The sequence below is a fragment of the Myxine glutinosa genome, chromosome 9 (assembly GCF_964187855.1).
Source record: "Myxine glutinosa chromosome 9, kmMyxGlut1.1, whole genome shotgun sequence".
Taxonomy (NCBI): domain Eukaryota; kingdom Metazoa; phylum Chordata; class Myxini; order Myxiniformes; family Myxinidae; genus Myxine; species Myxine glutinosa.
The window spans coordinates 138,764,234-138,790,992 of record NC_136269.1 but is presented as its reverse complement, the minus strand read 5'-3'; the positions used below and the strand labels follow the sequence as shown (position 1 = coordinate 138,790,992).

The 26,759-nt window shown below is 43.9% G+C and overlaps 1 protein-coding gene across 1 annotated transcript; it reads right to left on the bottom strand.

Moving 5' to 3' along the window:
* Nucleotides 1-23,690: 23,690 nt before the first annotated feature.
* Nucleotides 23,691-25,010, bottom strand: LOC137434859 (protein FAM200C-like). The gene has a single exon (XM_078785139.1). It carries the CDS (start codon nt 25,008-25,010, stop codon nt 23,691-23,693), a length of 1,320 nt encoding a protein of 439 aa, XP_078641265.1.
* Nucleotides 25,011-26,759: the final 1,749 nt, after the last annotated feature.

The following is a 26,759-nucleotide window of genomic DNA, read 5'->3' as shown; positions in this document are numbered from 1 at the left end:
ATGCGGTCAGTATAACTTCACATCTACACAGGCAGTCAATGACAAAATATACACAGGCAGTCAATGGCATCAAACATACACGATTACAGAACATGCCATTTAGAGTTCGTCATCACTGTCCTGTGTGTCGTATCCGACAATATAGTCCGCATCGTTTTCACAGTCCGTTCCACACAAGCAAAGGTCGGTCAAATTGATTGGCAAATCGAATTGGTCGAATGGTCGATCGAATCGAATTCGATGAATCGAATCGAATCAAATCGATCGAATTGGTCGAATGGTCGATCGAAGCGATTGGTCGAATGGTCGAATGGTCGAATTGGTCGAATGGAATTGGTCGATTGGTCGAATTGGTCGAATCGAATTGGTCGGAATTGGCAAATGTAAACATTGATGTTCAGATTTTCCATGTAATAACGTTTCCAAAAATGTATAGGTTTGCTAATCTACCATGATTTTGAACGAAAAAACATAGTGAACCTGACCAATGTTCGTGTGCTGGGTAGTTGTAGGGATTAAAGATAACAGCCCTTATGTGTCACACCTGGTAATCAAACCTTTGTCCCTTGTGGCAATGCATACCCATATAAACACTAAGATAGGCCCTGTAGTGCACACAGTAATTAAATCCCCTTCCCTTACAACGACGTTGGAAGAAGACAGGCAGGAAGCCAGATCGCGGCAGTGCCGGGTGGCCGCCGTCAGCTACACCACCAGCTAGGCCTAGCAACATCGTGTGACACGAGCTATGACCACGCCACAGGGAACGTGTGATTGGAGGGAAGGCACTGGAAGGTTCGGTGGAAGGCACTGGTTGGTGGCGCGCCAAAGCTGACGTCACCGCCCAGGTTATAAAAGGGTTCTGCAGGATATTTTCAGCAGCTCTAGCTCTAGCTCTGTCTCCTGCACATCCCTCTTTGGTCTTTTGGCGCTGCACAATATCTCTCTGTGCTTGAAGCTCTTGCGCTTCTTTTTGGTCTCTGCGCTGGTGGTCATTGGTTCGCCATCTGCATGGTGCTTGGAGCAGTGCTCGGTCCTTCGTGGTGCTTGTGCGGGAGTGAGGCTCGGTGCTGTGAACGGGCGGCACCTCGTGTGCAAACGGCGAGGGCGCTGGCTCGAGGCCGAGCAAAGCGTGCGAGGCGGACGGAGGGTTTCCTTCGCGCCGGAGCTCGGAGCCACGTTGGGAATACACGACAAGACGACGGACAGTTAAGACGCATCACATTCACCATCACACGACGATTTCTTTTATTAATCCATTTTCCCTTGTTCGTATCTGAAGTGAGGTGTGTGGGATCCCAACTTAGGCTCTTTATTTGATTAACGTCGCGTTCCTTGTTATTGGGTTCCGTGAATAAATCTCTATTTTTGTACATTCTAATTCGGTGTTCGAGTACGTTAATTTCCCTGCAGGATCGAAGCTGCTGTCGGTTCGCTGAAGGTAAGCGCTTTTTCCGCAGCTTCCACTTCCCTTCTTCCTCCCGCGTTTTATAGCCGAATCCGTGTTTAGTCGTCGCCTCAAGTAAATCCGTTTGGTCCATCCGCGGTCCCTGGTATTAACCGGAGGGATTCGAGTGACAATATAAAAGAAAGTTTTTGATTGTTTGTTTGTTTGTTTGTATGCTTGTTTGTTTGTTTGTCTGCATGCGCTAATCTCCTGAATGGTGAAAGATAGGAGGAAGCCTCTGACACAAAAAAATGTCGGGACTGGCCCCGGGAACGTTATAGGCTAGGTGGTGAGGCCGGTCGAGGCCGCTTCGGCCGGGCTGGGCCAATTTCGCAATTAAAAGCTGAGCTGAATTATAGTCGTCAATCTTCTACCGCCAATCTTCTACAGACACGAGTAAAAGCTGAATTATCTTACTATAATTCACCAAATGTCCATCTGTCTGTTCGATGGTACCGTAAAAACTGCTGAACCGATCGCAAAGATATTTTGGGTGGATAATCCTGGGACCCCTGGGAGTAAAATAGGCTATTTAGTTTTCCCAATTTCAGCTTTGGTCTCCAGCATTCTCAGGTTTTGACTCCCGCCTAACATTCGCGTTCGCATAACGTTCATTGTGGCGATGGTCTCATTGTGATGATCTTACTATAATTCACCAAATGTCCGTCTGTCTGTCTGTCTGTTCGAAGGTACCGTAAAAACTGCTGAACCGATCGCAAAGATATTTTGGGTGGATAATCCTGGGACCCCTGGGAGTAAAATAGGCTATTTAGTTTTCCCAATTTCAGCTTTGGTCTCCAGCATTCTCAGGTTTTGACTCCCGCCTAACATTCGCGTTCGCATAACGTTCATTGTGGCGATGGTCTCATTGTGATGATCTTACTATAATTCACCAAATGTCCGTCTGTCTGTCTGTTCGAAGGTACCGTAAAAACTGCTGAACCGATCGCAAAGATATTTTGGGTGGATAATCCTGGGACCCCTGGGAGTAAAATAGGCTATTTAGTTTTCCCAATTTCAGCTTTGGTCTCCAGCATTCTCAGGTTTTGACTCCCGCCTAACATTCGCGTTCGCATAACGTTCATTGTGGCGATGGTCTCATTGTGATGATCTTGCTATAATTCACTAAATGTCCGTCTGTCTGTCTGTCTGTTCGATGGTACCGTAAAAACTGCTGAACCGATCGCAAAGATATTTTGGGTGGATAATCCTGGGACCCCTGGGAGTAAAATAGGCTATTTAGTTTTCCCAATTTCAGCTTTGGTCTCCAGCATTCTCAGGTTTTGACTCCCGCCTAACATTCGCGTTCGCATAACGTTCATTGTGGCGATGGTCTCATTGTGATGATCTTACTATAATTCACCAAATGTCCGTCTGTCTGTCTGTCTGTTCGATGGTACCGTAAAAACTGCTGAACCGATCGCAAAGATATTTTGGGTGGATAATCCTGGGACCCCTGGGAGTAAAATAGGCTATTTAGTTTTCCCAATTTCAGCTTTGGTCTCCAGCATTCTCAGGTTTTGACTCCCGCCTAACATTCGCGTTCGCATAACGTTCATTGTGGCGATGGTCTCATTGTGATGATCTTGCTATAATTCACCAAATGTCCGTCTGTCTGTCTGTCTGTTCGAAGGTACCGTAAAAACTGCTGAACCGATCGCAAAGATATTTTGGGTGGGTAATCCTTGGATCTCCAGGAGTAAAATAGGCTATTTAGTTTTCCCAATTTCAGCTTTGGTCTCCAGCATTCTCAGGTTTTGACTCCCGCCTAACATTCGCGTTCGCATAACGTTCATTGTGGCGATGGTCTCATTGTGATGATCTTACTATAATTCACCAAATGTCCGTCTGTCTGTCTGTCTGTTCGAAGGTACCGTAAAAACTGCTGAACCAATCGCAAAGATATTTTGGGTGGGTAATCCTTGGATCTCCAGGAGTAAAATAGGCTATTTAGTTTTCCCAATTTCAGCTTTGGTCTCCAGCATTCTCAGGTTTGGACTCCCGCCTAACATTCGCGTTCACATAACGTTCATTGTGACGATGTTCTCATTGTGACGATGTTGTGATGATGTATGTGTTCACGGTAGTGTTTGACGTGACGGTGTGAACGTAATTTCGTAATGTTTTTCGTTTCGTAATCCTTTAATGAACGTTTAATGTTTAATGAACGTTTAATGTTTAATTAACGTTTAATGCCCTTCGATGTCCGGGGCCGCACGCGCGCTACACTGGACGGGCCAACGTGTACCTTGCCCTTCGCCGTCAGGCTCGGGTAAACCGCTGAGCCCCATCCGTGATGGGGACTGGGGCTTGAGACAGTGTCCCACGAACGAGGAATTCCCAGTAAGCGCGAGTCATCAGCTCGCGTTGATTAAGTCCCTGCCCTTTGTACACACCGTCCGTCGCTAATACCAATCGGACGGTTTGATGAGATCCTCGGATCAGCCCCTGCATGGGCCGTTCTCGGCTTGTGCCGGTGCACCAAAAAGATGAGCGAACTTGACTGTCTAGACTTAGAGGAAGTAAAAGTCGTAACAAGGTTTCCCTTTCCGAACCTGCGGAAGGATCATTATCGGGACAACATGAGAGCGAGCGAGAAGCGAGACGTACGTGGTACGTGATCGTCTATGTACTGTTTAGCCATGTATTGTTTAGATTTTGATGATTTGCGTGTGATATTATTCAACGGATGTTTATATGAATCGTTTAAAATAAAAAAGCCTTCAATTTGTGATATTTTACCTTTTCATTTGGGCTTCCCAATTGAAGCCCCGCCCATAGGGCGGGTACCGTTGCTGGTAGTAGTAAATTCATTCAAAAAGAATCTGGGCAATGCCGGGTAATTTCGGCTCGTCTTCTATATAAATGAAAGAAAGTTTTTGTTTGTTTGTTTGTTTGTCTGCATGCGATAATCTCATGAACGGTGAAAGATAGGAGGAAACCTCTGACACACCAAATGTCTGGACAGGCCCCGGGAAAGTTTTAGGATAGGTGGTGAGGCCGGTCGAGGCCGCCTCGGCCGGGCTGGGCCCATTTCGCAATTAAAAGCTGAGCTGAATTATAGTAGTCAATCTTCTACGGCCGCGAGTAAAAGCTGAATTATAGTAGTAAATTCATTCAAAAAGAACTAAAAATGTCGGGACGGGCCCCGGGAAGGTTATAGGGCTAGGTGGCAAGGCCGGTCGAGGCCGCCTCGGCCAGGCTGGGGCAATTTCGCAATTAAAAGCTGAGCTGAATTATAGTCAACAATCTTCTACTGCCACGAGTAAAAGCTGAATTATAGTAGTAAATTCATTCAAAAAGAACCCGGGCAACGCCGGGTGCTTTTAGCTAGTCTTCTATATATATGAAAAAGTTTTTGTTTGTTTGTTTGTCTGCACGTGCTAATGTTCTGAACGGTGAAAGATAGGAGGAAACCTCTGAAACAAAAAATGTCGGGACGGGTCCCGGGAAGGTTATAGGCTAGGTGGTGAGACCGGTTGAGGCCGCCTCGGCCGGGCTGGGCCCATTTTGCAATAAATCTTCTTCTTCTTTCAAAATTCTCTTGAAGTACAACTTATGCACTTAATAGGAATATCTGACCGATTGCAACACATGCTTTCAAAATTCTCTCTCGCAGGGCTCGACAGAAGAAAGAATAAGGAATCATTGAGTACTAACTGATACTGGGCTCGCGTCAGACCGATGCACAGAAAATTAAATTCATTCAAAAAGAACCCGGGCAATGGTGGGTGCATTCAGCTAGTTTGGTATAATTTGGTATAATTTGGAATAATTTTTAGGATTTTGCGGTACAGTATTTGTCGAGTTTGGTTGAATTATTAGCTAATTATTAGAATTATTAATTCTAACTAATATTAGAATTATTAGTTGAATCAATATATGTAGAATTTGTACATTTTAGACACATTTGGAGATTTTGTTAAACTGTAGACTATATTATTTTGTTAGTCTATTTTGTTAGACTATTTTCTTTTGTCAGAGTACGAATCAAAATTGGGAGGAATTTGGAAAGATTTGTATAATTTCACGAATTTGGTAGAATAAGTAGATTTGGTTAGAATTTGCTGAAATGCTTATATTTTAGCGAGTTTGTAGGGTTTTGTGAATTTGTAGGATGCAGTACAATTTTAAAGAATTTCCCTGTTTCAGTAGAAATTTGTAAAAGTTGGAAGAATTTGTGGAATATGGAAAATTTGTGCATTTTGTGTGAATTTGTAGGATGCAATATAATTTGACAGAATATTTCTATTTTTGGTTGAATTCGGTGAGAATTTGAAGGATTTTTGAATTTAATTTAATTTTTTTGGTGGAATTTGAAAGGACTAATAGAAGTTGGTTGAATTTGTACATCTCAGAATTTTAGGGAAAGTTGTTACAACTTAGAATGTTGGAGTGCTATAACTTCTAGATTTCAATGGACTTATTTGGTGTCATTTGTAGGATTCAATATAATTTTATAACAAAATTCCCGATTTTGCAGATTTTTTTTGTATACAAACTTGAGTCTCATGTAAGAGCTAACACATTAAACACAAAAAACATAAACGGACACATACAACATATAATAAAGGGAGCAGGAGACAAGAGGGGGAGAGAAAGGGAAGCTGATGAGACGAAAATCTGTGGTCTGATGAGATGAAAATTTAACTCTTTGGCCTGAATGCAAAGCGTTACATCTGGTGGAAACCGAGCACAGCTCATCACCCATCTAACACCATCCCTACCATGAAGCATTGTGGTGGCAGCATCATGCTATGGGGTTGCTTTTTAGTGGCAGGGACTGGGATACTTGTAAGGATAGAGGGAACAATGAATGGAGCCAAATACAGGCAAATCCTTGAGGAGAACCTGCTTCAGAGTGGAAATGATCTTGGACTGCAGTGAAGATTTACATTCCAACAGGATAATGACCCCAAGGATACAGCCATAGCAACACTGGAATGGCTTCAGAACAAGAACATGAAAGTCCTTGAGTGGCCCAGCCAAAGCCAAGACCTGAATCCCATTGAGAATCTGCGGAAAGATTTGAATATTGCTGTTCACTGACGCTTCCCATCCAACTTGACAGAGCTTGCGCAAATCTGCAACGAAGAATGGGAGAAACTCTCCAAATCCAGATGTGCAAAGCTGATACAGACCTACCCAAGAAGACTCAAAGCTGTAATTGCTACCAAAGGCGCTTCTGTGAAGTATTGTCTCAGGGGACTGAATACGTATGTAAATTAGATATTTCCGTATTTCATTTTTAATTATTTCGTAAAAATTTCCAATTTTTTTCCTTCACTTTGATGGGGTATTTTGGGGCTATTATGGGGTATTTTGTGTCGATCAGTAACAAAAAAATCTCAATTAAATCAATTTTGAATTCAGGCTGCAATACAACAAAATGTGAAAGTAGATGGTATTCATAGAATACTTACACTGCGCAGTCAACTTTGTGCGAGCCAACTCTTCTGATTTTGAAGGTTTTTTTTTCTTTGATCCAATATGGCTGCCAGACCAAGTGAGCTGCCAAAAATATAAATTTATATTCTCTAATATAATTGTTGTGTAGGTCACGCTCAAAAAAATTCAAACTAATCAGACTATAAGCGTTGTTCCTGTCGTGTGTGAATACTTTCTGAAGGTACTATATATATATATATATATATATATATATATATATATATATATATATATATATATATATATATATATATATATATAGGAACAGGCACTAAGCCCATTGATCACAGCACATCTGCGACACACCTGCTCCACACTAATCTCGCTCTTACCAGCTGTTTCATCGACCCATTAATAACCATTAGCAAGTAATTCAATTACTGTTCTCGAAATGACCTTTGCTTGACCCACAGTGCTGATTGCTGTTATTCATTTTCATCACGGTATCCTGTAGCCCTATTTTGATATTTACTTCCTCGATTCAACGCACAGTTGCTTGTTATAGACTTCTTCCTCAGTCCCTTATTCTTGTTTTACAAGTAAAAACACTTGTTTTTTTGCCTAGGGGTAAAGCAAACTTCCTCATTACCCAAAGACCAAAGTATGCCAAAGATAAGGGTTGACAGACAAGGTGATGCATCATTGGGTATGCCATCCTTTCAGATGGAATGTTTAACAGGCTGCTCTTCCATCTGACAGCTTATTGATTGGAAGTTGAATATCGCACAGGGCCTTTCAAATTGTGTGCCAGTACTTTGGCCAAATTGTTCGTGTAGTTGTCCTTGTGTCCACTAGAAAGTTCATCGAGTGCACAGTGTCATCAGGGTATCCACTCATCTCCATTAGGGAGCTGCGCAATCGGTCTGCGGTTGACGGTGACGCTGCGGTTGACGGTGACGACACGTTGCGGTGTGCGAGAGCCCTATTAAGATGAGGATCAAGCGGTTGAGAGTGTCAAAAGTATTGCAGTTCATGATGAAAAGGCAGAAGCACCAAAAAATTACCAGCATGTACTGAGGCATCCATTCTTTTTGTTCATTTTCAAGTGTATAGGTTAATTGTGCGAATGTAATCCAATTAAACCGCTGTACGGAACGAGTTTAAATTTGTTGGTTGTACTTGATGGGATGATTTGTGATTAAAAACAAAACTCCTGGAGGTTTGGGGTTGGGGTGTTGCCATTTATCTCCAAGTAAATATTGTCAAATCCGCAGCTGATGAAGACCATCCGTGGACGGATAGCTGGTCGGTCTTTACTCTGAGCGATCAGGCGGAAAAATTGGTGGTACTTTTTGGTGCGTGTGGGCCAAAAGGCAACAAACGGGGTGCTTACCTGCATGGACGAAAGCGACTGGGTTTTATCTGAAACCCAACACCATGCAAACAAAACACAACAAAGAAGATGCACAATAATGGGTTTAATGGAAATTTATCACGGAAATAAAATGGATGGTGAGATAAATCAAATCCTATGGTGAGATATCTCCACTCGGACACAAAAACAGACAAGGGGAAAGATTTTTTGAAAAAATGTTTTTTTTTTATTGGCCGGCCCTCAGCTTGCTCAACGAGACTTTTATGAGCTTGCTGGTCATTGAAGCTCGAAGCCCCACAGGTGGAAAGCGCACAAGATGGCCGCTTCTCTGCGCCACAAACACGAGGTCCTTTTTGAGAGCATTCCTCCCTAGGGTCCCTCAGCCGTCCGGAGAAGCACAATGCGGACCCACAAACTACCACCCACTAACACCTCCTCCTCATGATCACAAAAGCCCACCCGAGCTCCGAAAGTTCTGCTCGCATAAAGCCACATGAGCCAGCCGCAGCCGAGAGCCAGAGGCAAAAGCGTCCGCCCCACATGAAACCCAGAACAAGAGAGAGCCCAAACTTTGCATGAATACACCTGGACCTCCAACAGATTGCAAGGATGAAAAATGGGTGTTTGGGTGTGTTATAAGTTACTAGCGGGGTCACCCGTGGGAATCCCACGGGCATGGATGTGTGTGACATTTTGACATATTGAGTTATATGCTGCACATTCATTTTTACAAAATGGTTACTGGCAAGTCATCAGATCCAGAAATGGTGTGAATTTAGTTATTTCACATAATATGTGACCCCTCACTCCTCTCCACCTGACACTCTCCTGTCTCCACCTGACACTCTCCTGTCTCCACCTGACACTCTCCTCTCTCCACCTAGCACTCCTCTCCTCTCCAAACCCTCACCTCTCCAATCCCTCACACTCCTCTCCTCTGCAATCCTTCACACGCCTCTCCAATCACGCCTCACACTCCTCTCCAATCGCGCCTCACACTCCTCTCCAATCGCGCCTCACACTCCTCTCCAATCGTGCCTCACACTCCTCTCCAATCGTGCCTCACACTCCCCTCCAATCACTCCTCTCCAATCGTGCCTCACACTCCTCTCCAATCACGCCTCACACTCCTCTCCAATCGTGCCTCACACTCCTCTCCAATCGCGCCTCACACTCCTCTCCAATCGCGCCTCACTCGCCTCTCCAATCGGCTTTCCCCGTCTCGTTTCTCTCCTTTTTCTCCCGTCTCGTTCTTTTTCTTGCTCCAAATCGGCCCGTCGGAATCGGAAATCGGCCCGTCTCGCCCGTCGGCCCGTCGGAATCGGAAATCGGCCCGTCTTGCTTTTGTGCTTGTGCGTAAATAAATTGTGTTCATGACACCATTTCTGGTGTTGGGCTAGCGGCTAGGGTGCCGGCTTAGGATCCTGGGTTCGAATCTCGGTCGATCGCCGAATTAATGCCAGGGGGGTTGACTCAGCCTGTCATCCTTCCGAGGTCGGCTAATTGAGTACCAGTTCACTGGTAATTCCCTGTTTGTCGTTGAAGGCGGCAAAAAGGGTTGGCGTCAGGAAGGGCATCCGGCCGTAAAACATTGCTTCAAAAAGGGGACAAAAAAACAACAACTACCACGGTCCCCGAAAAGGCCAACCCCCGCTTTGCGGGGAAAAATGGCCTCTAAACGGTGGTTTTTACACCATTTCTGGATCTGATGACTTGCCAGTAACCATTTTGTAAAAATGAATGTGCAGCATCTAACTCAATATGTCGAAATGTCACACACATCCATGCCCGTGGGATTCCCACGGGTGACCCCGCAAGTTTGCATTGACGTTCGTCGATGGACTCGTTCGCCCGTCTCATTCGTTTTCTTGCTGCATCCTGTTCAAGTCTGCGTTCTTCATCGATCGTCTCATTCATTTTGGAAATAGAAGTTTCCACGCAGCGCATGAATTGTCACGATCCTCAAGAGGAATTTGTCTCGTAATCATCAAATGATAAATGGCAAGTAAATTATATTGTGGAAAATTAAAGATTTCAAATAAACCTATTTAAAGTGTATTCGCACATAACTAATTTTAAAAAACGAAGAAATATCTCTCGGTAATTTCCTGAAACATATTTTACTTCCGGCTAATAATGTTGAATTAAATAAAAACGAAGAAATATATGTCGGCATCATTGTTGACGTTTTTGTGACGACTGTCATCAAACGAAAAAGTAATATATCTTAACGGAAAAGCAAAAGCGAATTTTTAATATATATCGACACGTTGCCGTCGGTGTCATGTTGGGCGGTGTATGATACACCATGACGCGATTTTTAAAAATATATCTCTGCATTTTCCCGCGTGTGTGGAATGTTCTCAATTATTGCTGACACCGAGTCCAAAACCATCGATAAAAATGAAATCATATGGTGAGTTAGATTGGAGATAAAGGCGTGAGAGAGACTCAATGGCCTTGAAGTTGAAGTTACAGGCGTTTGAGAATTCATTTCGTTCTATAAACGGCAACTTTCATTGGATTTCCTTCCCGTTTTTTTTCAACCGAGTCGAAAACTATGTTAGCGACTGTGAAAAATGAAATGATATATCGAATTTTTAATATGTATCGACACGTTGCCGTCGGTGTCATGTTAGGCGGTGTATGATACACCATGACGCGATTTTAAAAAATATATCTGCATTTTCCCGCGTGTGTGGAATGTTCTCAATTATTGCTGACACCGACTCTAAAACCATCGATAAAAATGAAATCATATGGTGAGTTAGATTGGAGATAAAGGCGTGAGAGAGACTCAATGGCCTTGAAGTTACAGGCATTTGAGAATTCATTTCGTTCTATAAACGGCAACTTTCATCGGATTTTCTTCTCGTTTTTTTTCAACCGAGTCTAAAACTATGTTAGCGACTGTGAAAAATGAAATGATATATCGAATTTAAAATAGATATCGACACATTGCCGTCGGTGTCATGTTGGGCGGTGTATGATACACCATGACGCGATTTTAAAATATATATCTCTGCATTTTCCCGCGTGTGTGGAATGTTTGTGGAAAATTAAAGATTTCAAATAAACCTATTTAAAGTGTATGCGCACATAACTAATTAAAAAAACGAAGAAATATCTCTCGGTAATTTCCTGAAACATATTTTACTTCCGGCTAATATGTTGAATGAAATAAAAACGAAGAAATATATGTCGGCATCATTGTTGACGTTTTTGTGACGACTATCATCAAACGAAATAGTAATATATCATAACGGAAAAGCAAAAGCGAATTTTTAATATATATCGACACATTGCCGGCGGTGTCATGTTGGGCGGTGTATGATACACCATGACGCGATTTTAAAAAATATATCTCTGCATTTTCCCGCGTGTGTGGATTGTTCTCAATTATTGCTGACACCGAGTCTAAAAGTAAAACCATCGATAAAAATGAAATCATATGGTGAGTTAGATTGGAGATAAAGGCGTGAGAGAGACTCAATGGCCTTGAAGTTACAGGCCTTTGAGAATTCATTTCGTTCTATAAACGGCAACTTTCATCGGATTTTCTTCCCGTTTTTTTTTCAACCGAGTCTAAAACTATGTTAGCGACTGTGAAAAATGAAATGATTTATCGAATTTGATTTGAAATAAAACTGGGGGAGAGCAAGACACCACGGGCCTACAAAACAGGACTCAAAGCTATGCGAGTTAATAAAATGGTGGATATTTGTTTATAGCCACTCCCAGAATGGGTGGAGCTATGGGTGGAGCTACTCTGCAAACCGAGTAAGCCACACCCCGGACAGACACCCAACAGATAGACAGACAGACAGACAGACAGAATCATCTACGGCTATTATAATATAGATAACATCCTTTTTGAAGATGATTAAAGAGGTGCTCATAAGAAAAAACCCGATGTAGTGGTGTACCAATATGGCGGCCCACCATCTTGGTCAGCCCACTGTACCTCGCTGGATTCCTAAGCCGCCATTTTGTTTCAGCCAACTCAAATGTGCCTTGCCTTGGAAACACGATTGATTATATCATTACATAATTGCAGCATATTATCAAAATCTGGATTCGGATATGAGGATTGGATGCTGTCGACTAAATAATCTCCAAATCATCTGGAGTGAAATCTGACAAAATTTACCATATCTTGCGATTTTATAACTAAGTGTATATATGAATTTATTTAAGAGAGGCTGGGATTCTCGTTCTGGTGTTATTTTTTAAATTAAACTTTGTCAGGTAAAACGCATCTCGCTATACCAGATCGATGCCGGTGATAGATATACGGTGGTATCTATATATATAAAGTAGAGTTGGCCTCTGTGTCTGTATCCTGATAGATCTACAATCTCTAAGATCTCGAGAACCCGTGGACGGATTTGCGAGCGGAAAGTACTGTTCGACTCGGGATGGTCCCAGGAATGTCACGGAGACATAAACATTTAAAAAATTTCGGGTTTTAAAATTAGCGTATTATTAGCACTAGCAGAAGAGAGAGGGATTCGAAGGGAGGGAGCGCAGCGCTTCTAGCGCTTCTGACTACAGCACACCTTAAAATTAAAAAAAACTTCGGGTCTACAATCTCTAAGATCTCGAGAACCCGTGGACGGATTTGCGAGCGGAAAGTACTGTTCGACTCGGGATGGTCCCAGGAATGTCACGGAGACATAAACATTTATAATCACTTGCTAGCGAATAAATAATAACGCATAAATACCTTTCAGCAGCGCGTAAAATAATCTTTCGTTTCAAGTCACTCTCACAAATAGCTTTCCGGAAATGACGGGTCGAAGTGGTCGAGCTGTTAGCATGACGCCTTATCTTTTCAGAGTCCGGGGTTCGAATCACCCCTCTGACATTTATTTTTCGCTTTTATCACGTCCTTTCCCGCACAATTTTTGGGACAGATCCCGTTGAGTGTTTTATTAAAGTTATTGTTTTGTCATTTTCTTATTGTTTTCATGTTTATTTGGCTTGAAACAAAAAAATTATGCCGCCGTTAGGCGTTATGACATCCGATCATAATGCAGCTAATTAGCTTCTAAAAACCAAGAGTCTGCCGTCTATCTATATATATAAAGTAGAGTTGGCCTCTGTGTCTGTATCCTGATCTACGATCTCTAAGATCTCGAGAACCCGTGGACGGATTTGCGAGCGGAAAGTACTGTTCGACTCGGGATGGTCCCAGGAATGTCACGGAGACATAAACATTAAAAAAATTTCGGGTTTTAAAATTAGCGTATTATTAGCACTAGCAGAAGAGAGAGGGATTCGAAGGGAGGGAGCGCAGCGCTTCTAGCGCTTCTGACTACAGCACACCTTAAAATTAAAAAAACTTCGGGTTTTAAAATTAGTGTGTTACGCGTAATTAGCGCTAGCAGAAGAGGGAGGGAATCTAAGGGAGGGAGCGCAGTGCTCCCTCCAGCGCTTCTGTTAGCGTAATTAGCGTATTTCGGAACGTTAATTTTTCAACTTCATTATTCGGAATCAGTACGTCCCAGAGAACCTTCGTAACGTTACTTTTTCAACTTCATCCGATTGACATGGGACCAACGGCATGTGACAAAGAGTGAAACATACAGGCTACATTTATTTGACGACAATGAGTTCCGACTTCCGACCTCGGTGGGATGACAGGCTGAGTCAACCCCCCTGGTGTGAAGGGGGAGGAGGAGGGGAGGGGGAAGAGAAGGGGAGGGGAACGAGGGGGAAGGGAGAATGGGAGGGGGGAGGGGGAGGGGAGGGGAAGGGGGAGGGGGAGGGGGAAGGGGGAGGGGGAGGGGGAGGGGTGGAGGGGAAAGGGGGGGGAGGGGGAGGGGAGGGGCCCTTCTTCCCCTGGGCACCCCCCGCACCCTTCCCTCCCCCCCTTCCCCTCCCCCCCTCCCCCCCTTCCCCCCTCCCCCCCATTCCCCTCCCCTCCTCTTCCCCCCTCCCCTCCTCCTCCCCCGCTTCCCCCTCCCCCCTCCCCCCCCGTTCCCCCTCCCCTCCTCTTCCCCCTCCCCTCCTCCTCCCACTCCCGTGCAAAGCCGGGTACCTCTGCTAGTATATGTATAGAGTCTGTGTGAGAAAATTATCCCGTAAACTGTTTCGATCACCAAATGGATATGTTGATGGATGGTTGGTTATTGTAATGGTTGACGAAATGGATGGTTGCCTACCATTGGTTGTTGGTTCAGTTAAGTTTTTTTTTTTTTTTTTAACTTTGTCAGGTAAAACGCAACTCGCAATACGAGATCGATGCTGATGATAGATATACGCATCTCACTTTTTGAGATTGGTGCCGGTGACAGATATACGCATCTCGCTGTACCATATACAAGAATGGTGCCAGTGTGTTTGTGTGTGCTACTGTGTGTGCTAATATGTGTGTGTGTGTGTGTGTGTGTGTGCGTGTGTGCTACTGTGTGTGTGTTACTATGTGTGTGTGTTACTGTGTGTGTTGCTATGTGTGTGTGTGTGTGTGTGTGTGTGTGTGTGTGTGTGTGTGTGTGTGTGTGTGTGTGTGTGTGTTACGTTACTGAAACTGAACAAAACTGAACGAAACTCAGCTGAAACAGCAAAAGAATGTCATTGTCTTACACTAATGGTTTATTAAATTGCAGAAGCATTGCCTGGTACTTTGTAAACAGTTTGTGAGTGTAACCTCCATGGGAGAGGATGTCACTCCACTGCATCAGAGTTCACTGTACCTGCGATCTATTTTTACAATTCGCTCGAGATGATGGACCCAGATTGCATATATCATACTCCTGTCAGGAAGAGATTCATTGTTACCCGGCAACGCCGGGTACTTTTGCTTGTATATATATATAAAACAGAGATGGCTGTCCATTTATGGTTACGCTGATTGGCTTTGTTAGGCTAGGTGCACTGTGATTGGCTCCCGACAAGATTATCATATAGGCTTATTAAAAGCTGATATTTGAAATCTGATTCAATATTTTCACGATCGGAACTCATGGCCTAAACAATTATGTTGAAATCTAGAGTAAATTCGGAAAAAAATTTGGGGGAATTTTTTTTAAAACCTGATATATAATTAAATAATACGCTCCGCCGGATGTGAGGTGAAATTGCTGCAAACAAAAGTGGTATATTCACAATCGCCATGGGATCCCTTTTAACTTTTCTCTTCAATGTGTAAAATACCAATAGCGGCTATTAAAAGCCACATTAAATGTGGAATTGTTTCAGCCCAACGGCGTCACAGACCTCAGATCGTGTAGGCCTCAGACTTCAATCCCTCCAGTATATAGGATAATTCCTTCATGGCCCAGTGTAATTGGAATCAATCCAAGCAATATAAACGCAATGAATTATATATGCACATAAGCAATAGCAATGTTTTGGCTTCATTACATAGCCTGTGTTTTTTTGTTTTTTTTTGAGCCATCAAGCAATGAAGCGTACCTATGCATTTCAATCCAGCAATCAAATATTGTGTTCTGTACCTGTGCACTGCCTGCATTTTGAAAAGTTATATCGGAAGCGAATGAGGCTCTGCTTATACATCGGCCACGTTATTTTAATTTTTTTCTGAAGCCATCGAGGCTGTGCTTATACACCGTAAGGTTGTGCATTTTGCATTTACGCCTGAAGCACATCAAAGAAATCCCACCTAACGTTTTGACCCGTTCATATTTAGTATCCCATTTCAACCCGTTCCCGTTTCCCATTCCCTTATTGCTAATAATTAATCAGACACAATCCATAGCTTTGTGTGTATAATGCTCTGTGTTGTTTTGTGCACCTGTAATGATACGTCGTTAATATACGACCTCGGCTGACCGGATGACCTCGACGTATTTACACTCTCCTCTAAGCTGTGCACTGCCTGCATTTTGAAAAGTTATATCGGAAGCGAATGAGGTGCCGTCCCTGGGTTTGAATCTCGACCGAGTTATAAAAAGTCATCCCGATGTTTCACATGCAGGGTGAATCATCAATGTGTGTCGTCCCTCCGATAGACGTTAGACTGGACATCCCATCTTCTGACATTATTTGATGGACGTTAAAGATTCCCCCTGTGTCCTTCACCAAGAGTGGATGAGCTATCATTACCTACACATCATAGTATTGCATATACGCCATACCAGCTCCTCATTCATATAATGTTGTGTATACATCATACGAGCTCCACATTCATATAATGTTGTGTATATGTCATACGAGCCCCTCATTCATTCTGTGCTCCAGGTCGAATGAGCGAAATAGGTGTCCCGGCCATGCGAGCGATACCGATCGCACTCTTCATCCTGGAGTGCGATGAAAAAGACAAATTATCAGTACACAGAGACCTCGGAGGAGCTCCTGATATAAAAGACAAGAATGGGCAGGAAAATAAGCCCAGGAGAGGCAATAGAAGTTGGTTTTGTATAATTGTTGTCCATAAAACAAGTGCCGATCATTTGTGGACCTCACCTGTTGATTAGCATGAGACATTCGGAAGGAGCGCAATTGTCTCGTCTCCTTTCCAAAGCGCTGACTCTGTGCTCGCAATATCTCAGCAGAAGGATTGCAAATCTAAAGTCAATTTAATTTCCAGGTAATAGCCATGCCCATGGAGGGCACTTGGAATAAGCTATACGAGCGGAGAGTTCGATGCCTTGAGCGGCTGGAGAGCGACGGACAGTGACAGTGAGAGGGAGAGGGAGAGGGAGAGAGAGGGAGGGAGGGAGAGAGAGAGAGAGAGAGAGAGAGAGAGAGAGAGAGAGAGAGAGAGAGAGAGAGAGAGAGAGAGAGGGAGAGGGAGAGGGAGAGGGTGAGGGAGAGGGTGAGGGAGAGGGAGAGAGAGAGAGAGAGAGAGAGCTAATCGATAATTGCTTTTCATTTCTGAAACCATCCCGGCATCGATTCCGCTTAAGCGCATAAAGGCGGGAGCGTTGCGGCTAAATGTAATAATTGCTGTATATTTCACGGTTAATGACACAAGCTGTTCAAGCGCTCATGGTTCCAATAAGCGGGGCAGACTTTGAGCATTCCTGCCCTACCTGAGTCATTGCTGGGCCATGTGCGGACCAATTCCATTGAGGGTTCGGGATTTTGGCACCGCACACTTTGAGCTTTCCTGCCCTACCTGAGTCATTGCTGGGCCATGTGCGGACCAATTCCATCCAGGGTTCGGGATTTTGGCACCGCACACTTTGACCGTTCCTGCCCTACCTGTCATTGCTTGGCCATGTGCAGACCAATTCCATCGAAGGTTCGGGATTTTGGCACCGCACACTTTGAGCGTTCCTGCCCGACCGGAGTCATTGCTTGGCCATGTGCAGACCAATTCCATCGAAGGTTCAGGATTTTGGCACCGCACATTTTGAGCATTCGTGCCCTACCTGAGTCATTGCTTTGCCATGTGCGGACCAATTCCATCCAGGGTTTGGGATTTTGGCACCGCACACTTTGAGCGTTCCTGCCCTACCTGAGTCATTGCTTGGCCATGTGCAGACCAATTCTATCGAGGGTTCGGGATTTTGGCACCACACATTTCGGGTGTTCCTGCCCTACCTGAGTCATTGCTGGGCCATGTGCGAACCAATTCCATCCAGGGTTCGGTATTTTGGCACTGCACACTTTGAGCGTTACTCCCCTACCTGAGTCATTGCTTGGCCATGTGCGGACCAATTCCATCGAGGGTTCGGGATTTTGGCACCGCACATCCTGAGCATTCTTCAGTTGCCTACGTGTTAGAAGTCGGCGGTTCGATCCTGATCCTTGTGGCCAAGCATACCAAAGGCTGGACGGGACGAGCGGAGATTTATTTTCTTAATTGCCCCACTGAGTGTGGAGAGAAAATTGACATCATAAAGATTGCATCACTTCTACCCAGAGTGCCCCAGAAACCCAAACTCACCAGTTGTGTTTGTCTGACATATAGCTTTTCTCTGCATGTGTTGTCGTGTGCATGTGTGTGCATGTTCTTGGTTGTTAATCTCCATAATTTGGGTTTCAGAAAGTGGAACGGAGCCCTCCCAGATCTCAAAATGTTCACGCAAAAATGGGCCCGGAAAATGGAGAGCATTTGTAGTGATTTCAAACTTAGCAACGCTCCTCAATTAAACTAGAACAACATACCCCGTACAATCTTTAGAAAAGGTCATGGGCGGGGTCTGCGAGCAGCAAATTTGATTGGGCGAGATGATGTAAAATGCTGTAATAATTTTTCCAACTACTGCTAAATGGAAGGGTTTTTAAATGTGGTAAAAGGTGATTTGTTTTCCACGGTGTTCAAATATATAATTCCATTTAAATTAAAGAAATTTTTTTTAGGTTGCAGAAAAAAAACTTTTTACAGAAGTTTACTGCCATTCATGCAGCGTCTTTTACATCACCCTATTTAAAATGTTCCATTATTCATTTGTGCTTGTTGTTTGTGTCCTTTATAACGTCCTTAAAACAGTAAATTTCCTGTTTGGAATGATTTTCAATTTTGTTTGAATTTGAGTAAAAAAAAATCATCTTACTCCTCTGTGCGCATGTGTGATCGGGACAGATTCCGTCCAATTTTGCAAATTCGGAGCCAAAGTACTGTTTAACTGCAGGTTCGTTTTCCGATTCATGTTCAAAATACAATATTCAATTTAAATCAAATTGTTCCTCGATCATAAACAGACATTTGTAGACAGACAGACAGACAAAGTGAACGAATTTCTTAACCCCACCTTTGGCTTCGTGTGTGTGGGTTAATAAAAAAATGAAAATGATAATTATTACTGTCAGTCCCCCCAATTATTATCACTACTAGCGGGGTCACCCGTGGGAATCCCACGGGCATGGATGTGTGTGACATTTTGACATATTGAGTTATATGCTGCACATTCATTTTTACAAAATGGTTACTGGCAAGTCATCAGATCCAGAAATGGTGTGAATTTAGTTATTTCACATAATATGTGACCCCTCACTCCTCTCCACCTGACACTCTCCTGTCTCCACCTGACACTCTCCTGTCTCCACCTGACACTCTCCTCTCTCCACCTAGCACTCCTCTCCTCTCCAAACCCTCACCTCTCCAATCCCTCACACTCCTCTCCTCTGCAATCCTTCACACGCCTCTCCAATCACGCCTCACACTCCTCTCCAATCGCGCCTCACACTCCTCTCCAATCGCGCCTCACACTCCTCTCCAATCGTGCCTCACACTCCTCTCCAATCGTGCCTCACACTCCCCTCCAATCACTCCTCTCCAATCGTGCCTCACACTCCTCTCCAATCACGCCTCACACTCCTCTCCAATCGTGCCTCACACTCCTCTCCAATCGCGCCTCACACTCCTCTCCAATCGCGCCTCACTCGCCTCTCCAATCGGCTTTCCCCGTCTCGTTTCTCTCCTTTTTCTCCCGTCTCGTTCTTTTTCTTGCTCCAAATCGGCCCGTCGGAATCGGAAATCGGCCCGTCTCGCCCGTCGGCCCGTCGGAATCGGAAATCGGCCCGTCTTGCTTTTGTGCTTGTGCGTAAATAAATTGTGTTCATGACACCATTTCTGGTGTTGGGCTAGCGGCTAGGGTGCCGGCTTAGGATCCTGGGTTCGAATCTCGGTCGATCGCCGAATTAATGCCAGGGGGGTTGACTCAGCCTGTCATCCTTCCGAGGTCGGCTAATTGAGTACCAGTTCACTGGTAATTCCCTGTTTGTCGTTGAAGGCGGCAAAAAGGGTTGGCGTCAGGAAGGGCATCCGGCCGTAAAACATTGCTTCAAAAAGGGGACAAAAAAACAACAACTACCACGGTCCCCGAAAAGGCCAACCCCCGCTTTGCGGGGAAAAATGGCCTCTAAACGGTGGTTTTTACACCATTTCTGGATCTGATGACTTGCCAGTAACCATTTTGTAAAAATGAATGTGCAGCATCTAACTCAATATGTCGAAATGTCACACACATCCATGCCCGTGGGATTCCCACGGGTGACCCCGCAAGTTTGCATTGACGTTCGTCGATGGACTCGTTCGCCCGTCTCATTCGTTTTCTTGCTGCATCCTGTTCAAGTCTGCGTTCTTCATCGATCGTCTCATTCATTTTGGAAATAGAAGTTTCCACGCAGCGCATGAATTGTCACGATCCTCAAGAGGAATTTGTCTCGTAATCATCAAATGATAAATGGCAAGTAAATTATATTGTGGAAAATTAAAGATTTCAAATAAACCTATTTAAAGTGTATTCGCACATAACTAATTTTAAAAAACGAAGAAATATCTCTCGGTAATTTCCTGAAACATATTTTACTTCCGGCTAATAATGTTGAATTAAATAAAAACGAAGAAATATATGTCGGCATCATTGTTGACGTTTTTGTGACGACTGTCATCAAACGAAAAAGTAATATATCTTAACGGAAAAGCAAAAGCGAATTTTTAATATATATCGACACGTTGCCGTCGGTGTCATGTTGGGCGGTGTATGATACACCATGACGCGATTTTTAAAAATATATCTCTGCATTTTCCCGCGTGTGTGGAATGTTCTCAATTATTGCTGACACCGAGTCCAAAACCATCGATAAAAATGAAATCATATGGTGAGTTAGATTGGAGATAAAGGCGTGAGAGAGACTCAATGGCCTTGAAGTTGAAGTTACAGGCGTTTGAGAATTCATTTCGTTCTATAAACGGCAACTTTCATTGGATTTCCTTCCCGTTTTTTTTCAACCGAGTCGAAAACTATGTTAGCGACTGTGAAAAATGAAATGATATATCGAATTTTTAATATGTATCGACACGTTGCCGTCGGTGTCATGTTAGGCGGTGTATGATACACCATGACGCGATTTTAAAAAATATATCTGCATTTTCCCGCGTGTGTGGAATGTTCTCAATTATTGCTGACACCGACTCTAAAACCATCGATAAAAATGAAATCATATGGTGAGTTAGATTGGAGATAAAGGCGTGAGAGAGACTCAATGGCCTTGAAGTTACAGGCATTTGAGAATTCATTTCGTTCTATAAACGGCAACTTTCATCGGATTTTCTTCTCGTTTTTTTTCAACCGAGTCTAAAACTATGTTAGCGACTGTGAAAAATGAAATGATATATCGAATTTAAAATAGATATCGACACATTGCCGTCGGTGTCATGTTGGGCGGTGTATGATACACCATGACGCGATTTTAAAAAATATATCTCTGCATTTTCCCGCGTGTGTGGAATGTTTGTGGAAAATTAAAGATTTCAAATAAACCTATTTAAAGTGTATGCGCACATAACTAATTAAAAAAACGAAGAAATATCTCTCGGTAATTTCCTGAAACATATTTTACTTCCGGCTAATATGTTGAATGAAATAAAAACGAAGAAATATATGTCGGCATCATTGTTGACGTTTTTGTGACGACTATCATCAAACGAAATAGTAATATATCATAACGGAAAAGCAAAAGCGAATTTTTAATATATATCGACACATTGCCGGCGGTGTCATGTTGGGCGGTGTATGATACACCATGACGCGATTTTAAAAAATATATCTCTGCATTTTCCCGCGTGTGTGGATTGTTCTCAATTATTGCTGACACCGAGTCTAAAAGTAAAACCATCGATAAAAATGAAATCATATGGTGAGTTAGATTGGAGATAAAGGCGTGAGAGAGACTCAATGGCCTTGAAGTTACAGGCCTTTGAGAATTCATTTCGTTCTATAAACGGCAACTTTCATCGGATTTTCTTCCCGTTTTTTTTCAACCGAGTCTAAAACTATGTTAGCGACTGTGAAAAATGAAATGATTTATCGAATTTGATTTGAAATAAAACTGGGGGAGAGCAAGACACCACGGGCCTACAAAACAGGACTCAAAGCTATGCGAGTTAATAAAATGGTGGATATTTGTTTATAGCCACTCCCAGAATGGGTGGAGCTATGGGTGGAGCTACTCTGCAAACCGAGTAAGCCACACCCCGGACAGACACCCAACAGATAGACAGACAGACAGACAGACAGAATCATCTACGGCTATTATAATATAGATGTTCTGTTATAATCAATAAAAATGTTACAATCAATGCAACTGTTACAATCAATACCACTGTTACAATCAATAACACTGTTACAATCAATAACACTGTAACAATCAATAACACTGTAACAATCAATAACACTGCAACAATCAATAACACTGTAACAATCAATAACACTGTTACAGTCAATAACTGTTAAAGTCAATAACTGTTAAAGTCAATAGCACTGTTAAAATAAATAATATTGATACAGTCAATAACACTTAGTCAATAACACTGTTACAGTCAATTACTGTTACAATCAATAACACTGTTACAGCCAAGAACACTGTTACAGTTAATAACACTGTTACAGTCAATAACTGTTAAAATCAATAACACTGTTAGACAATAACTGTTACAATCAATAACACTGGTACATACAATAACTGTTACAGTCAATAACACAGTCAATAACACTGTTACATTCAATAACACTATTACTCCGCAGGATGTGTTTTATCACAGATTTTGGTTACCCGATCAACAAGCGATTTTTAATGGATAAATACTTGTTGATCATCATGTTTTCGGTAAAATATACACATGATATTTGTTTTCTTGGACTGAATTTAAATAATTGATGACAAAGGATAAAGAGACAATGTCCATTCCTTTGTTACCTGGGCCAGGGAACTCACCTTGTTCTTCATATAAGGAAAACAAAGGAAATTGTTGTAGATTTTAAGAAGACCTGGGAGAATTATCCAGAGTATATTTTGCAGACAAATCTTACATTCTCCAGCTTGATGGAGTACCGCTCTCCTCTCTGGGCTGGCTTACCTGCCTCACACCTTGATCAGTTTCTTGTTGTTGAAACAAAGGCCTTCAGGATCATTGGAATCTCTCGTGATGAAGCTGAGTCTATGCGTCTGTCACTTCCTAAACTTTCCACTATGGGTTAACTCCCATTAAACTAGATCAGGGGTTCTTAACCTTTCTAGTGTCGCGCCCCCTTTAGCAATTGTTGCTCGTCTCCACGCCCCCCTCCACCTACATCTGACGAAGCCGCTCGTTGGGGAGAGCGCGAGAGGGGTCACCCCTCTCGCCGGGGGGGCCTGGGGGCTCCCCCCCAGGAAATTTTTGAATTCAAGGTGCTCTGTGGTGCATTCTGAGGGGTTTGTTTGTTGATATTGAAGCCAGCCAGGGCTGGGCCCTGGGCCCTGGGCCCTGGCTATTGACGTAGATTCTGTTAACAGCCAGGGCCCTAAGCATGGCAGCCAGGGCCGGGCCCTGGCGGGCCCTGGCTTATTTCAAACACTGGATCTGGTACCCCTGAACAGATAATGTTCTTTCAAAATAACAAAGGAGAGATTACAAACCTCGTTTTATTGCATCAAAACGCAAACAAGCTCAAGGCACGGATCGATGAAAGGAAAGGGTAACTACACAAAACACGTTTGTTGAAATGTCACGTCAAAGGACGCAAAATCAATGAAACAACAATTTAGTCACTAAAGAAGCAATGCCAAAAATCTCACTAAATTTTAGTGAGATGGTTGGCACTGCTTCTTAGCTATCAGATCCGGAATTCGTGGTCGCGTGCCAGAGAGAGCACAGCGCAGATCTCCTTCAACGTTCAGCTTGCTTCTGTATTTGGTCTTGACAGCGACCAGCACTGAGAATGCAGCCTCGCAGAGATACGTGGATCCGAACATCGTCAGAATCCGAACAGCTTGAAGCGAGATCAGAGGATAAACAGGAAGATACTTGACCCAGAATGTCTCCAGGTCCAGAATTTCAAAGTCATCCTCAGCCGAGGAGTTGAACTTCAGCTCCAGAAACTCCTCCTGGACCTCGTCCGAAACATCAGCTACGTCGCATTGGAATGGGTTTCTGATGAATTTCCAGGTCTTTCGCTTTTCGTCCAAGTCAGGAAAGTAGCAGATGAATTCCGCTTTGAGTTCAGTCAGATGATCGATGATTTGGTTCTTTAACTTTGAATCGAGAAGGCCGTCCGGAACGGCAGAGTCCAAGTTTGGGAAACAAGCTATGTTTCCGGCCTCCATTCGGCATTTCCAGAGGTCGAGTTTAGCCATGAAGGCTCGAATGGCGTCGTATTGCGTGATAATGTTTATGTGCTTCCCTTGCAGTTTTTGGTTGATACCGTTGAGTGCTTCGAAGATGTCTACGAGGTAAGCTAGAGACAGTTGACATTCTCGGGACTGGAACATTTTGTAGAGATCCGCCTTCCGCTGCACGTCTAGGAATGTTGCGACTTCTTCCCTCAGCTCGTAGACTCGCCCCAACATGTTTCCCTTCGAAAGCCAACGCACGTTTGTGTGGAAAAGCAAGGCTTGATGATCACAGTCTAAGTCCTTGCACAGCTGTTTGAACAGGCGACTGTTTAAGGCTCCACCTTTGATAAAGTTGACTACCTTGATAGCCAGGTTCAGGAAATCCCTCATTTCAGCGGGCAGGGTCTTAGATGCTAAGGACTCACGATGGATAACGCAGTGTGTACCAATAGCAGAGGGACTCTTTTGTTTCACCTTCGTAACAAAACCCGAACGCGAGCCAAGCATGGCCGGAGCTCCGTCTGTGCAAACACCTACCAACGCGTCCCATGAAAGTCGATTTTCTTCGAAGAACTTCGATACCACTTCAAAGACATCCGCTGCTGTCGTGTAAGTTTCCAGGGGATGACAAAATAGCATTTCCTCCTTCACGCTGTCGCCTAATATGAAACGAGCATACATGAGCAGCTGAGAACACTGAGCCACATCTGTCGTTTCGTCGCATTGGATGGCAAAGACAGGCGAGGCCCTTATCTGGTCAGTCACTTGTTCTTTGATGTCCTGAAACATTTCATCGATCCGTCCCTTGATGGTATCGTTCGACAGGGAGATAGCCGAGAGTTTGTTCGCACTATCCTTCCCCAGGATGAGCTCTGCCGCTCGCAGTAGACTCGGTTTAATGAGAGTCTCTCCGATTGTATGGCTCTTCTTGTTCTTTGCTACTAGCAGGGCAATCTCGTAGGACGCCTAAACGATCTTTGACGTCTGTTGCCGAAATGTCCCACTGCTGTCCAACTTAGCTCGCTTCAAGGCTTCCCTTTTCGCCACAAAGAATGCCTGTGATTTGTCTGCTTGTTCAGGATGGGTTGTCCTCAAGTGGCGTTCCAAACGTGTTGGCCGCATGGCATCATTTAATTGCTCAGAGTCTTGTAATATATAACGCACTGAGGAACCTCTGCGTCACCCTTTTGAAGTGCCACAAATCCGAACTTGATGTACTCGTCTTGGTATTTCCTCTTTTTTGCACTCATTGCCATTGACTTCGATTCCAGTTAATAATCTGTCGGAAGAAAAAAAGAAGTGTTAGTTGAGACTGAAACAAACTAGGGATTATATAAGGCGCTATCTTTTCGGTTAATTAATTTTTTTCAGTAGGGGGATTATAATTTCCGTTTGGGGTTATTTAGACGTTTATACTGCCGTCCCGCGCCCCCTCTGAAAATTGCTCACGCCCCCCTTGGGGGGCGCGCCCCACAGGTTAAGAACCGAGGAACTATATGGTATTCGTAGAATACTTACCCTGTGCAGTCAACTTGGTGCGAGCCAACTCTTCTGTTTTTGAAGGGTTTTTTTCTTTGATCCAATATGGATGCCAGAACACGTGAGCAAGGACATCATAAATTTCGCTGGAGGGAAATAATCTCGCCTGAGGATCTTGCTTTGTGGAGGGTGGAGACCTCAGTTGAATCTAGCCAGAGGATCTTGGCTGCTTTGTGGAGGGTGGAGACCTCAGTTGACTCTAGCCAGAGGATCTTGGCTGCTTTGTGGAGGGTGGAGACTTCAGTTGAATCTAGCCAGATGATCTTGGCTGCTTTGTGGAGGGTGGAGACCTCAGTTGACTCTAGCCAGAGGATCTTGGCTGCTTTGTGGAGGGTGGAGACTTCAGTTGAATCTAGCTGGAAGATCTTGGCTGCTTTGTGGAGAGTGGAGACTTCAGTTGAATCTAGCCGGAGGATCTTGGCTGCTTTGTGGAGAGTGGAGACCTCAGTTGAATCTAGCCGGAGGATCTTGGCTGCTTTGTGGAGAGTGGAGACCTCAGTTGAATCTAGCCAGAGGATCGTGGCTGCTTTGTGGAGGGTGGAGACCTCAGTTGAATCTAGCCAGAGGATCTTGGCTGCTTTGTGGAGGGTGGAGACCTCAGTTGAATCTAGCCAGAGGATCTTGGCTGCTTTGTGGAGGGTGGAGACTTCAGTTGAATCTAGCCGGAGGATCTTGGCTGCTTTGTGGAGAGTGGAGACTTCAGTTGAATCTAGCCGGAGGATCTTGGCTGCTTTGTGGAGAGTGGAGACCTCAGTTGAATCTAGCCGGAGGATCTTGGCTGCTTTGTGGTGGGTGGAGACCTCAGTTGAATCTAGCCAGAGGATCTTGGCTGCTTTGTGGAGGGTGGAGACCTCAGTTGAATCTAGCCAGAGGATCTTGGCTGCTTTGTGGAGGGTGGAGACCTCAGTTGACTCTAGCCAGAGGATCTTGGCTGCTTTGTGGAGGGTGGAGACCTCAGTTGAATCTAGCCAGAGGATCTTGGCTGCTTTGTGGAGGGTG